We start from the raw sequence: 13,956 nt of genomic DNA on the forward strand, positions 1-13,956 counted from the left end.
AAAAGAGCTACCTTATTGCTCTTTTTATCCATGCCAGATTCTCACATTTTTCTCTATTCAGTTGCTTATTATGGCTTTAAGTGCCCTGAGAAAAAGAAAACTTAAGTGTATTAATATTTTACAGCAAACAATTTATTTGCTTAAGATGGTTCGGCTGGACTGGAGCCTGGCACTAAAATTCTGGGCAGCAAAGCTAGGGGAATTAAACACCAATTGTAATGGGTGCAATGTTCAAATGTCTGCTAATGTATTTAGGGTCACTGGCCAACTTTTTCACATAAAGGCAAGCAGGCGTGTGTATAGAGGATTACAGAAAGAAAAAAAAAAAAAAAGCCAGCCACAGCTGCTGCATCTTTGAAAAGCCCTGCATTTGTTTTGTTGGTTTTTTTTTTTTTTTTTTAAATAGGGAGAAGGGTTGTGGTTAGTTACCGTCCTCGTAAGCTGCTACGGCCAGAGAGCTGTTTATTCTCACAAAGGAAACATGTGGCCAGCATCCAAGCTCGACAGCGTCCCGTGTTGGTTCCAGGATGGGGGCAGTATAATTCCAGGTGCGAGTGTCCCACAGCCGCACATCCCCCGATGTATATCTGGAAGAGAAGCGCATTGCTCACTCGAAATGAACAAAAAAAAAACAGAGGTATCAGAAGAAAAATTTAAATATGCTTTGTTTAGATCTGTTTGCTACTAAAAATGAACAAAATAATGCTGACGTAAATGACAGCGGAGGCGTTTATATCCTAATGTTGGCTTGATTGGTAAACCCCTTGAAATTATGCTAGTTCAGGAGTAGTTCAATTCAGGTGACCTGAAACATCAACTTAACTGAAGAGCGCTTTCCTGCGTCCCGTTTGCCCATCTGCCCACTATTGTCCTGGTGGGTCTATCAGGAAGTTGCTACTGGAGGGCAAGCTCTGGCCCCAATATAATAAGGTGCATGTAGTGTGCACACAGTTTTTCTCTTGATGTAACAAGGCCAATATTCAAAATAATTCAGACAGATAACTCACAAGTTATCTATCTAAATGGCAAGTTTTGCAATATTCAGCCACTTATCTGGATTAAAAAAAAAAAATAAGATAAATTTAGCCAAATAAAAATTCAGACATTACCTGGCTATAATTTAGTTGGATTAAAAAAAAAAAGTGTTCTGGTGGCGTTTTAGGAAAGATTTGTGTCATCTGGCTAACAGCCAATTTTCATCTATAACCAGTTAAATTAGACAAATAACTTTAGATCTGTTCTGAAGCAAGTCGAAAGGTATTTGGCCTTGTGTGACTGGATAAGCTGCCACTTAATTGGATATCTTCAAAAGATGTCCAGTTAAATGGCGATCCTACAGTGTTTAAAAAAACCCACAAACCTCAGACCTCTGGCCCAATTCCCACACTAATCACCAATAAATCATTAAATCCCAACTTCCAGAACCCCCCCCCCCCCCCCCCCAACCTCAATTTCTCCAACATGGAAAACCTGTTTTAATACTGCTGGCCAAACAACCCCCCTCACAGTGGAATTAAAAAAAAAAAAGAAAAAAAAAAAAAGGGGCTCCTTGGTCCCCCATCCCCACGCTACTCACCCCTTCCCCTCTCCCCCACCCAGTACCTCAACTGCTTCATCGTTCTTAGCCACACAGCAGGATGCAATCTCGGGCTCTTCTAGCACAGGTCTCAACAAGCATGCTGAAAGCATAAGCTATCAGCATAACTGATCACCATTTAACTGGATATCTTTTTAAGATATCCGGTTAAGTGGAAAAACACAAGGCCGGATAATTTTAGACCTATGGGCATATTCAAAATCTGTCCAGTCATGTCTAAAAGTTATCTGGCTACATGTAGCCAGATAACTTTAGGCAAGTATATTCAGCGGGTCGTTCATCCCAATGAATATACAGGACAAGTTAGCCAGCTAACTTTAGCTGCATAACTTGTCTATTAACTGGCTTAATGAATATTGGCACACAAAGCATGATTTACAAACATGAGTAAAACTGTGGGCAGAGATTAGCATTCCTCCTTACAAATCCCATATTAATCAAGCCATTAGTTAGCACTCCCCAATACAGACAGGCTTTACATGTTTACTTAACACTAGAAATTTAACCCCTGGGTCAGAGGTGGAATAAAGTTTCTAGGGCTAGTGTTAGTCCATGGGGCTGAACCCAGAGTTCGTGCTATTAGGGCTTTCTATTTGGCCTGTATGCACATAACGTAGTACAGTCAAGTGGATGTCAACCCTCACATAGATATCCAAACATAGCAAATGAAGATGTGAGGAGCAGCTTTAAATCCAAACTATCAAGTTGAGATATCAGGTGCTCAAATATTAATCAAAGATCACAGTTTCCTTATTTCAGTATTGCATATTTATTGGTAATTTAATAAATTGTAATTCCAACGATGTCACTGTCAATTCAAACTTTCAAAAGCTGTGGTCCCCTGACACAGCCATGTTTTGCCTGTCGGCTTCTTCGGGAGGGATTAAGTGTAGATGACTGAATAAGCTACCTTTCTAGTGATATTCAGTCTGATTGCTCACACATAAGTTTGAAAATTGTATGTAGTAACCAACTGACAAGTCTTCAACCTTAGGTCATTGTTTAAACTAGTCATGTTAAGATAATTGGTTAAGAATAATTTTATGCCGATTTTAGCTTATATTAATGTAGGTAATTAATCTTAGCACTTATTTATATTGTTCTGATATTTTTAGCATTATCTTAGAATTATACATTGTTTATTTAATTGTTTTACTGTGTTTATTGAATGTGTTTTATTGTTTTATGTTTATTTATTGTAAACCGATGTGATGGATTTCTAATACATCAGTATATAAAAAGTAATAAATTATAAATAGAGAGTCATTCACACTACACAGTGCCTGAACGATGAAAATTGTTCAGTAATATGAAGTTATATCTTTTGGAAAAGTCCATATATCAAGGCCAATGAGATCCAGTATATGAGATAATTCGCCAACACTGAGTATGGCTTCTACCAGAGGGGCTAATTAAACCAAGCTGTCAGGGGAGCTACTAAAACATGCAAAAGCTGTTTATAATATTTACTAAAGAGTCCGTCTAACCTGGGAGATTTTCCCCCTTTTAAAGATTTAATAACCATTAATACTTCTGAGGTGGTTATAGGGCTATCTAGGTAGAATTGTTGATCCCAAGGTAGGGAAAGTAAGGTCAATGTGTTCAGCTACTCATCAATACTGTCCAGGCATATAGAATTAGTACTATACAGGGTTATATAAAAAGACAGGTAAAACTTTGGTGAATCTCTGTAGATTGGATAACTATCACACCCTGTTCATTTTTAATTTTAGTGATGGAGTTCTGTGTTTATAGAGCCTTTAACCATCTGGCTAAGTAGTGGCCCGCCCGGTTTCCCCCCTCAAAAAGCATCTTTTGAAGCATATTGAGCTTGTGAGCGATTAGGGAGTCATCTAGCTTTTGTAGTTTGGTTCGCACTTTCAATAACTTCTTATAGCAAGCATTGTATTGTGTCAGCATGTGGGTACTCACTAGCTGCTTTATCTCATTGCTTAACATAACTCATCTCTGGTCTTTGGCCTGCTTAATATGAGCTGCTTGGGATATAAATAAGCCTCTGGCTACTGCTTTAGAACATCCCCAAATTATCGCAGGTGAGATGTCAGAGTGACTGTATTTGTCAAAGTATTCTGTTAGTTGGGCAGTAATTAGCTGACCAAAGGATTTACCCGTTCCTCTCCACTCATTTTATAGACTTCTATCATATCTCCTTCAGCCATCTCTTCTCCAAATGTAAAAGCCCTAACCTCTTTAGCCTTTCCTTACACGGGAATCATTCCAGCCCATTTATCATTTTAGTCACTCTTCTCTGTACCTTTTTGAATTCTGCTATACCTTTTTAGAGATGAGGTGACCAGAACTGCACACAATACTAAAGATGTGTTCTCAACATGGAGCAATACAGAGGCATTATGACACCATCTATTTTATTCTTCATTCCGCTCTTAATTCCTAGCATTCTATTTGTCTTCTTGGCAACCGCCATACACGGAGCACAGGATTTCAACATATTATCCATGATGATGTGTAGATCTTTTTCCTGGATGGTAACACTCAATGTGGAACTTTGCATCATGTAGCTATAATTTGGGTTGCTCTTCCCTAAATGCATCATTTTTGCATGTCCACATTAAATGTTATCTGCCATTTGGATGTCCAGTCTTCTAGTCTTGCAAGATCATTTGATAATTAAATACAATCAACTTGTGAATTAACACTTTGAATACATTTGTATCAGTAAATTTGATCACATCATTTGTTGTTCCCACCTCTAGGTCATTTATACAGTAAATATGTTAAAAAGCAGTGGTCCCAATACAAATCCCTGAGCACTCCATTATTCAACTCTCTCATTGAGAAAATTGACCATTTAGCCCTACTCTCTGCTCTCTATCTTCTAACCAGTTCCCAGTCCTCAACAGGACATTGCGTCCTATCCCATTACTTTTTAAATTCCTTAAGAGTCTCTTGTGAGGTACTTTGTCAAACGCTTTTTGAAAATCCTGGTACACTGGTTCACCTTTACCCACATTTTATTTTATGTCTTCAAAAAAATGTAATACATTGGTAAGGCTAAAGCCTTGTTGGCTTTATCTCATTAAATTATGACTATCTATATAATTCAGTAATTTTGTTCTTTATAATAGTTTCAACTGTTTTCCCATCACTGGGGTTACATTAACCATCCTCCAATTTTCAGGTACTGTAGCTGATTTTAATGAGTTTATAGATTGCTACTAGTAGGTCTGCAATTTCATTATTTTTAGCACTCTGGGGTGAATACTTTCTTGTCCAGGTGATTTGCTACTCTTTGGTTTTTCAATTTGCCCATTTATCTCTTCCAGTCCCTCTGAAATATTACCTTCAAATATCACTTTTGGCATGGGTATCTGCCTCACATCTTCCTCATTAAAGACCAAAGCAAAGAATTCATTTAACTTCTCTACTATGGCCTTGTCCTCCCTAATTTCCCTTTTACCCAACAATAATATAATGGTCTGCGACTCCCTCGTATGCTTTTTGCTTTGAATATACCTGAAAAAGATTTTATTATGAGATTTTGCTTCCATGCCAAACTTCTTTTCAAATTCCCCCTTTGTCCTCCTTATCAATGCTTTGCTTCTAAGTTTGCCAGTGCTTATATTGTTTCCCGTTTTCTTCATTTGGATCCCTTTTCCATTTTTTGAAAGATTAGCTTTTGGCTAGAATAGCCTCTCACACCTCACCTTTTAACCATGCTGACAGCAATTTGGTCTTTTTTAATGCATTGAATACATTAGATCTGGGCTTTCAAAATGGTATTTTTAAACATCCATGCCAGATATAAACTCTTAACCGTTGTAGTTGACTCCTTTCAGCTTTTCTTAACTATTTTTCTCATAGTCTCCTTTTTGAAAGCTAAATATCACAGTAGATTTCCTTAGTGTTCTCTCTCCAGTTATCAAGTCAGATTTGATCATGTAATCATCATTAATGCCAAGTGGCCCCAATTTTGTTACATCTCATAACAAATCATGCATGCCACTAAAGGATTAAAACTAAAATAGTTCCCCCTCTTGTCAGCTCTTGTACCAGCTGCTCCATGTAGCAATCACTTATTTAAACTAGAAACTTTACTTGATATGAAATTTACCCAGTCAATACCAGCATAACAAATAAAATTAGCAACACAGTTATAATAAGTGATCATCCCTAATTTATGCTAACATTTGATTATCTGTCTGTTCATTCTGATCAGGTGGATGATAGTACATCCCCACTGCTACTGTATTCCCCTTCACAAATGGGAACTTCTAGCCAAAACGATTCTACAGTGTATTTTGTTTCTTGCAGAACTTTTATCCTATTTGACTCTATGCCCTCTAACATATAGTATCACTCTTCCACCAATTTAATCCATCTTATCCTTTGTACCCTAGTATCACAGTGTCGCACTGGTTATGCTTCTACTAGATCTCTGAAATGCCAATATTTAGCTCTTCATTCTAACTCCCTTTGTGCACCCCTTAGTGTTAACCATTCCCTTGTTTACAATTTCCATGTTTATTATTGTTCAATGTATTGACAAAGGAAAAGCTTGATTTCCTGCATTTTTTGTTGGAATGTAAACTGATGTGATATGTAAAATCAAACACCGGTATATAAAAATAGATAAATAACTCTCCCATCTTATTTTTCAGTTGTGCAGAATTTGTATACATACCTTTCAAAGTACGTTTTCTGTTTCTAACAACAACCTGATTATCAGTTGACAGAGGTCATTTGGAATCTTTCTGCTCTGTCTCTTTACTTAAAGGTACCCAGGCTACTTAGCATTTATTGCAACCTCCTTGTCAGGATGCCTTATTTTCCCTATTGTATTAGTAACCTTCAAATATACATCATTCCGAACCATGCACTTATGGGCAACTGTCGATTGGATGTTACCAAAATTCATTGGCACAGGATTGGTGGACTTCTGATATGGCTTCATCTTAGCTGGTAGTATATACATATTCTCAGGAAGATGCTGGCATGAGTCAGAAGACATGTATCAAACAATATTGAGTCTAATCGCTGGATACAAAGTTGATCAAGGCCACAGACTCAGCAAGCTGTGTTGGCTGTACCAGCAAAATTGTAAGGTTAAGACAGATAGCTTGATATGAAGAATAGCAGTTTCTTCTCCTCTGTGTAGTTTTTACAGGCATTAAAATTGCAGGGGCCATCACATGACTGGACTTCCATCTTGTGTTGCTCAGGCCTGCAAAGTTTGGTTCAGTTGCACACTCGCTTTTAGGGTGACATACAGTAGGTTGAAGTCAGAAAGAGGAAGTTTGGATGAAAGAGGTGGAGAGAGAAAGTCATGACTGGCCCTCCATTTCATGTTATTTAAACATTCTCTGTTGAATATAATTGAGGCCCACTAGCTTAGAGTATGGACTGGCAAACCTGGAGACCCCCCTTCTGGTCCCCTTTTTAGTACTGGGTGATCTTGAGGAAGTCATTTATCCTTGACACACTCAAACACAGACTATAGGCTCTTTACAGCTGTGACCTGATATTTATGGGGTAGACATTCAAAAGCCATTTAAATGAAAAACGTTATCCATCTAAATGGCTTAGCCACGATATTCGGCAATTTATCTGGCTAAATTCTAGCCAGATAACTTTACCCTACTAAAATTTAGCTGAAAATGTCAGGGGCATTTCTGGGGCGGGCAGTAGGCATTCCAGGGAGAAGCGGAGCGGAGTTAGCCAGTGAACCTAACCAGCTAACTCTGGCCATGCTGCAGGCAGGTCTAAAGTTAACTGCATATACCTAACGGGGGCTAACTTTTAAGACAGCTGAGTATATTCACAAATTGACGAATGATCCTTTTAAAAACGAAACTCTCTCAGAATCTCGTTGTGAAGAAGTCGTTCTATTCTTTCAGAACAAAGTTGATATTCTTATAAGGTCTTTGGATCAAACTCCAAAACAGAAAATTAATATGATCAAAAGAGAATTACCACCATGGTCAGATTTCAATACTGCCTCTGAAAAGGAAATAGAAAGCCTGCTAGGGAAACTAAATCCTGCCAATCTTCCCTTAGATGTAATTAATACAGTCACTCTTAAACAATGCTCTGAAATTATAACCCCGTTTCTAACTTTGGTAGTAAATCAATCCCATGTAAAAGGGAAACTGCACCCAATGTTAAAAAATGCAATTGTAAAACCAATATCGAAACAAAAGGATCTAGTAACACGACTTAAAAAATTACAGGCCAATCTCAAATCTGCCGTTCTTAGCTAAATTAATCGAAAAAGTAGTCAAACAATTAAGTGAATATCTAGAATCGAATGAGATTTTAGAGAAATTACATAGCACCGAAATTCTTTTACTTTCATTATCTGACAATATTCTCAGAGATTTCAACAACGGACAAAGTTATTTACTTGTCCTTTTAGATTTATCTGCCGCCTTTGATACAGTGGATCATCAAATTCTTCTTGATAGACTGCAGGATATAGGTTTAACTAAAACCACTTTGAAGTGGTTTACATCCTTTTTAGAGAATCGGAATTTTACAGTAAAAATTAATGATACCGTTTTTGAGAAAGTATACTAAAAACAGGAGTGCCAGAGGGCTCTGCATTATCAGCTACTTTTTACTATTTATTTACTCCCACTGTGTCATCTTTTATCTGGTCTTAGCCTAAATTATTTTTATTTATGCAGACAATATCCAGATTTTATTCCCAATAGAAAACGGTTTAGAATCTACTTTTAAACTAGTAGACATGTATCTTAAAATTATTAGACAACTACTAATCAAATGAAATTAACTTTAAACTTAGAGAAGTCTGTTTTTATGATTTTAGACTGGAAAAATGTGAAGTCAGAAAAGAAAGTTGTTACCCTCAATGATATAACCAGTTACAAATTAGTGGACACAACTAGGAATTTAGGAATAATCATGGATTATGAACTAAATTTTAGAGCTCATATCTCTAAGAAAGTTAAAGAAGGGTTTAGTAAATTGATGTTAAAACATTTGAAGCCATTCCTTTCAAATAAAAATTTCATAACAATACTCCAAGCTCTATTAACCGGATTAGACTATTGCAATTCCACAATGCTAGGACTCCCAAAAGTGACAATGCGCCCTTTACAAGTCCTACAAAATACTGCAGCTCGCATTCTTTCAAATACCAGAAAAAAGGATCACATCACTCCAATTTTAAAGGACTTACATTGGTTGCCAGTAGAAAGTAGAACAACATATAAAACCTTATGCATTATCCACAAAATATTATATGTGATATGTCTGCCTGGTTAAATTCTACAATAAAACTGCATATCCCTCAGCATAATCTCAGGTCCGCCAATAAAGCCCTTCTGACAGTACCAACAGTAAGGTCTGCACACTTAAGTGAAGTAAGGGCCCGTGCAATTTCTATCGCTGGGCCGTCCCTCTGGAACAAACTGCCTCAGGAACCATGACTACAAGATAATTTGAAGAGATTCAGGAAAGATCTAAAAACATGGCTTTTTAAACAAGCTTTTGAAATTGTCACTGAAGCATAATCCAGATTTTTACATGATCCATTCTTCCCCTTTTTAGTCTGTTCTTCTCTATTTTAATATTAATTTTAGTCCTATTTTAGAAAGTTTTGATAGAATTTTATTTCTGGATATTTTAAGATGTATTGTTATTTTCTTTTTATCATGTTCTTAAAATGTGATTATTGTAAACCGTAGAGATAGAACTTGTTTCTGTACAACGGTATATAAAAACTGTATAAATAAATTAAAACATTCAGCAGCATTGCCGTTCTGCTGAATATCCCAGTTAATTTAGCTGGATAGGTGCTCCGGCTAACTTATCTAGCCACTCAGTGGCTGAATATGGACCCCCATGTGAATTATTTGTACATGGAAATTATTGAAAAAAAAATTCCCTGTTCCCCCAGTTCTAGCTTTTTGATAACCACCTAACTCAAAACAAAAACTTATAAGTAGTAAGCTCCAAACCAAAACCAAATAGAATAAACTGGCACAAAATCCTGCAAAATACCACAATGCCGACTATTCTAGCATATAACACAGGACCCTACAGCTACCCCCATAAGGGAATGACATTATAAAAAATAAAAAAAATAAATAAATAAAAGTTCACATTCATGATTCTCTATGAATGCTGTAATCATAATCCAATACAAAAATGTGATGAAGGATAAACATTGGTAAAGCAAGCTACACATTAAGAACAGGAATCAATTTTCATAGGCATAAAACAGAACACTACTGAGAAAAACTAAAATCACAGCTCAATAGGTGAACACTTCTCAAAAAGGAAAAACATTCCCTTAACATGCTCACAATCAGGTTACTTATAAACTTCAGTAACAAGAATGAAAAACATTTGAAATTAGGATGATCCAATACTTTGAAACCTACCTACATAGGTAGTTTAAGAAAAAGAAACTTACGAAATTTGAATCAAAGGGGAGCTTGAGACCCCGACTACATTCTCCTAGTGGGGAGAAAGGAAAGAAAAGGCAGAAAAAGTAAATAAGGAAAGATGCGCTTCCTTCTGGAGGTTAATCCGGCCCTATTAATCCCTGTATTCCCAGGTGGGAATCTGGCCTGGTCTAGCAGGACTCAAAGAAAGGAAATTAACAGGTAAAATTTTATATTTCTTTGCTTCCTGCTAGATAAGTTTGGACCAACGGGAGGTACATAAGCTGTACTGTACCTAAGTTGGGCAGGCAGAAGACAAGATTGCCTTAAGGAACCCTGCCACCCATCCTCTTCTTTCTACCTTTGAAGGTAGGGAGAAAGATTGACTACTTCAAGTGAAAAGATGAAACAACCTTTGGTATAAAAGTTGGTACCAACCGTAGGGTAACAGCCTCTAGGAGGACAAGCATGGATTCCTGCATGAGAGTGCCTGAAGCTCTGAAATACGCTTAGCAGAATAGTTGGCTACAAGAAAACCTGTCTTTAGGGAAAGGTCCTTCAAAGAACAATGTCTTAATGATTCAAATGGGGATCTTACTAGGGCTTCCAACATCAGGTTAAGATACCACTGCAGGACTACCAGTCTGGAGGGTGAATCTGCTTCACTACCCATAGATATCTTACTACATCTGGGTGAACCACTATCTGCTCCCCCTTTGACTATTGTAACAAGAGAAGACTGCCACCTGTACTTTGAGGGAGTTAAGGGCTAGTCCCTTATCCAGCTTCTGCTGCAAGATTCTAGCAATGTCTGCCTTAAACAAAGATATCTTGAACTTGCAGCAAAAACTCTCAAACATGCACCAAATCCGTATATGTACTATGGAAATTGATGTATTACACAACCAAATTGTAATAGATATGACGAAGGGATCATAGCTTCTTCTACATAGGCACTCTTTTTCAAGGGCCAGGTCATAAGTGACAATGGACCAGGATTTTCCATCATGATCGGACCCTGTCGTAGGACCTCATACTCTCTGGGAAAGGGCAGGGGAAGGCCAGTCAGGAGTCTCACTAAGTTCACATACCAAGGTTGTCTCAGCCAGTCAGGAGCAATCAGGATCACTGTCAAGGGGTAATCTTATATCCTCTTTAAGGTCCTGCTTATGACTGACCCCGAGATGGAACTCATACAGGAGGGAGTCCTTTGCCCAGAGTCTGATCAGTGCATCTAGGCCCCTGGACTGTCTTTCCCTTTATCTGGTGAAGAATCTGCTGGCTTTGGCATTTGCCATCAGATTATGAACAGGGTTCCCTATCTGTCCACTACTAGTTAGAATGTTTCCTTGCTGAATTCCCATTCCCAGGGGTCCAACCTGTTTCTGCTGAAAAAGTCTACCTGAATATTCTCGCTTCCCGCAAAATGGGTCACAGTTGACACAGATTTCATTCTGTCTAGCTGAATAGGTGCTTCGCCTCCTCCAATAAGGTAATGCTATGGGTTACTCCCTGCTTGTTTATGCTTGTTACTGCTGTGGCATTGCCTGACAACAATCTGATGGCCATTCTCTGGATCATGGAGAGAAAGTGCTTCAGCCTGAATGCCTTGCTTTATAGACCAAGAAGATTCCTCTGGTATCCATTCTCCCTGAACTGATTCTGCCAGTGTGCCCTCCCACCACCACCACCTATGTAAGCCGACATCAGAGGTCACCGAGATCCACTCAAATGGATCTAGCTTTATCCCTTTGCAGGTTTTTGGGATCTTCTCATCAGACCAGCCCTTGCTGCACCAGACGAGGTAGAAAGAGACCCACCTTGTATTTCTATAGGATAGGGGACATTGGGAAAGGAAGGAATGATGCAGGGGGTTCATATGTGCCCCAGCCCTCGGGACTTGGGTCTACGATTAATGTCATCAGCCTCAGAAGCTGCAGATAATCCCAAACCCTGGCGACATCCTAGGCCCAGAAGACCTATGTTGAGGAGGTGACCTTGAATATTCTCGTGTGTCAATGACACCCTTCTTTACCCGATATTGAAAATGGCCTAGAAATCTAGGTCTTGCAAGGTAGATAAGATACTCTTCATGTAATTAATGACCCAACCTAGGTATTCCAAAAAGTGGATCAGGGGAAGGTCCTGTCAGGCAAATCTGATTGATTTTTTTTTTTGGTTGAGTGACTAAAGAATTAGCTCGAGGAAGAGCGCTCAATGTGATCTACTTGGATTTCAGCAAAGCTTTTGATAAGGTCCCATATAAGAGTCTTATGAATAAAATAAAAAGCTTAGGAATAAGCGCCAAGGTGTGACATGGATTACAAACTGGTTGAGGGATAGAAGACAGCATGTGATGGTAAATGGAACAAACTCTGAAGACAGAACAGTGTTAATTGGAGTGCTACAAGGATCGGTGTTGGGACCGGTTCTGTTCAATATCTTTGTGAGTGACATTGCGGAAGAAATAGAAGTTAAAGTTTGTCTATTTGTGAATGATACAAAGATCTGCAATAAAGTGGGCACACCAGAAGGAGTAGAAAGAATGAGATGTGATTTAAGGAAGCTTGAACAGTGGTCGAAGATAAGACAGCTGGGATTCAATGCCAAGAAGTGCAGAGTCCTGCATCTGGGGTGCAGTAATCCAAAAGAGCTGTATGTGATGGGGGGTGAAATGTTATTGTGCATAGACCAAGACCGACCTTGGAGTGATTGTATCTAGTGATCTGAAGACAGTAAAGCAATGTGACAAGGCAATAACTAAAGTCAAAGAATGCTGGTCTGAATAGAGAGGGATAACCAGTAAGAAAAAGGAGGTGATAATCCCCTTGTACAGGTCCTTGGTGAGGCCTGTATAAGGGCATTATCATCTCCTTGTACAGGCCTGGACATGTTCAAGGGAGTGATAATCCCTGGAGTACTGTGTTCAGTTCTGGAGACCATATCTTAAAAGGGACAGAGACAAGATGGAGGCTGTCCAGAAAAGGACAACCAAAATGGTGGGAGGGTCTCCATCAGATGACTTATGATGAGAGGTTGAAGGATTTAAATATGTATATCCTGGAGGAGAAGAGGTGCAGGGGAGATATGGTTCAGACCTTCAGATACTGGAAAGGTTTTAATGATGCATAATCAACAAACCTTTTCTGTTGGAAAGAAATCAGTAGAACTAGGGGTCACAAAATGGAAACTCCAGGGAGGACAACTCAGAACAGTCAGGAAATATTACTTCATGAAGAGGGTGGTGGATGCCTGGAATACCCTTCTGGAGGAGGAGGTGAAGACAAAAAGAGTGAAAGAATTCAAAGGGGCAAGGGATAAACTTTGTAGATCTCTAAAAGCTAGAGGATGGAAATGAAGAAAAAAGTGCATGGGGTAACTTGCTGTAGTAGCAATTACTACCCTTAACCAATAAGCCTTCATACTGTTGATATGGGGAATTGGATTCAGACAGCAACCAAAAAGATCCTGACTTTTACGGTCTGGGAAACAAATAAGCATGGGGGTAACTTGCTGATGTGGCTGTTACCACCCTTAACAAATAAGCCTGACACATTTGATCCAACTCCAACATTTCTTTCTGCTTCAACGGAGCAGTAAGCAATAAAACAAACACAAAAAAAATGAAAGGTAGGCAAAAGAGTTTAGGGGGTGAGGAGGAGAGGGAAAGAGGGAGGGAGTATGGGTAGGGTGGTAGGGAACTCAGGGAGGCCAGATTGTGTTGCCGCGTGTAATCTTACAAAATTGAGCCCCCCCCCCCCATGCGTGCCACCTGCACATACATGCGTGGACTATAAAATCTGGTGTGCATGTGTGCATGGTCATGGGATTTTATAAAATGTGTGCGCTGGCACACGCATATTATAAAATCGGCGCGTCCATGTGTGCGCGCTGGGAAGTGTGTGCACCTTTTAAAATCTACCCCTAAATGTTCAGTAGAATCTTTATGGATGGAAATTCCATGTGTGA

General features: G+C 38.8%; 1 protein-coding gene across 3 annotated transcripts in view; it reads right to left on the bottom strand.

Moving 5' to 3' along the window:
- Nucleotides 1-13,956, bottom strand: part of FBXW8 (F-box and WD repeat domain containing 8) — a 189,018-nt gene that overhangs the window by 98,762 nt on the left and 76,300 nt on the right. For all 3 annotated transcript variants that reach the window (XM_029619164.1, XM_029619165.1, XM_029619167.1), the window contains exon 5: nt 430-587. In XM_029619164.1, the coding sequence (XP_029475024.1) occupies nt 430-587 (158 nt within the window). The remainder of the gene's footprint in view (nt 1-429; nt 588-13,956) is intronic.

This window comes from Rhinatrema bivittatum, chromosome 11 (genome assembly GCF_901001135.1).
Source record: "Rhinatrema bivittatum chromosome 11, aRhiBiv1.1, whole genome shotgun sequence".
Classification (NCBI taxonomy): Eukaryota; Metazoa; Chordata; class Amphibia; order Gymnophiona; family Rhinatrematidae; genus Rhinatrema; species Rhinatrema bivittatum.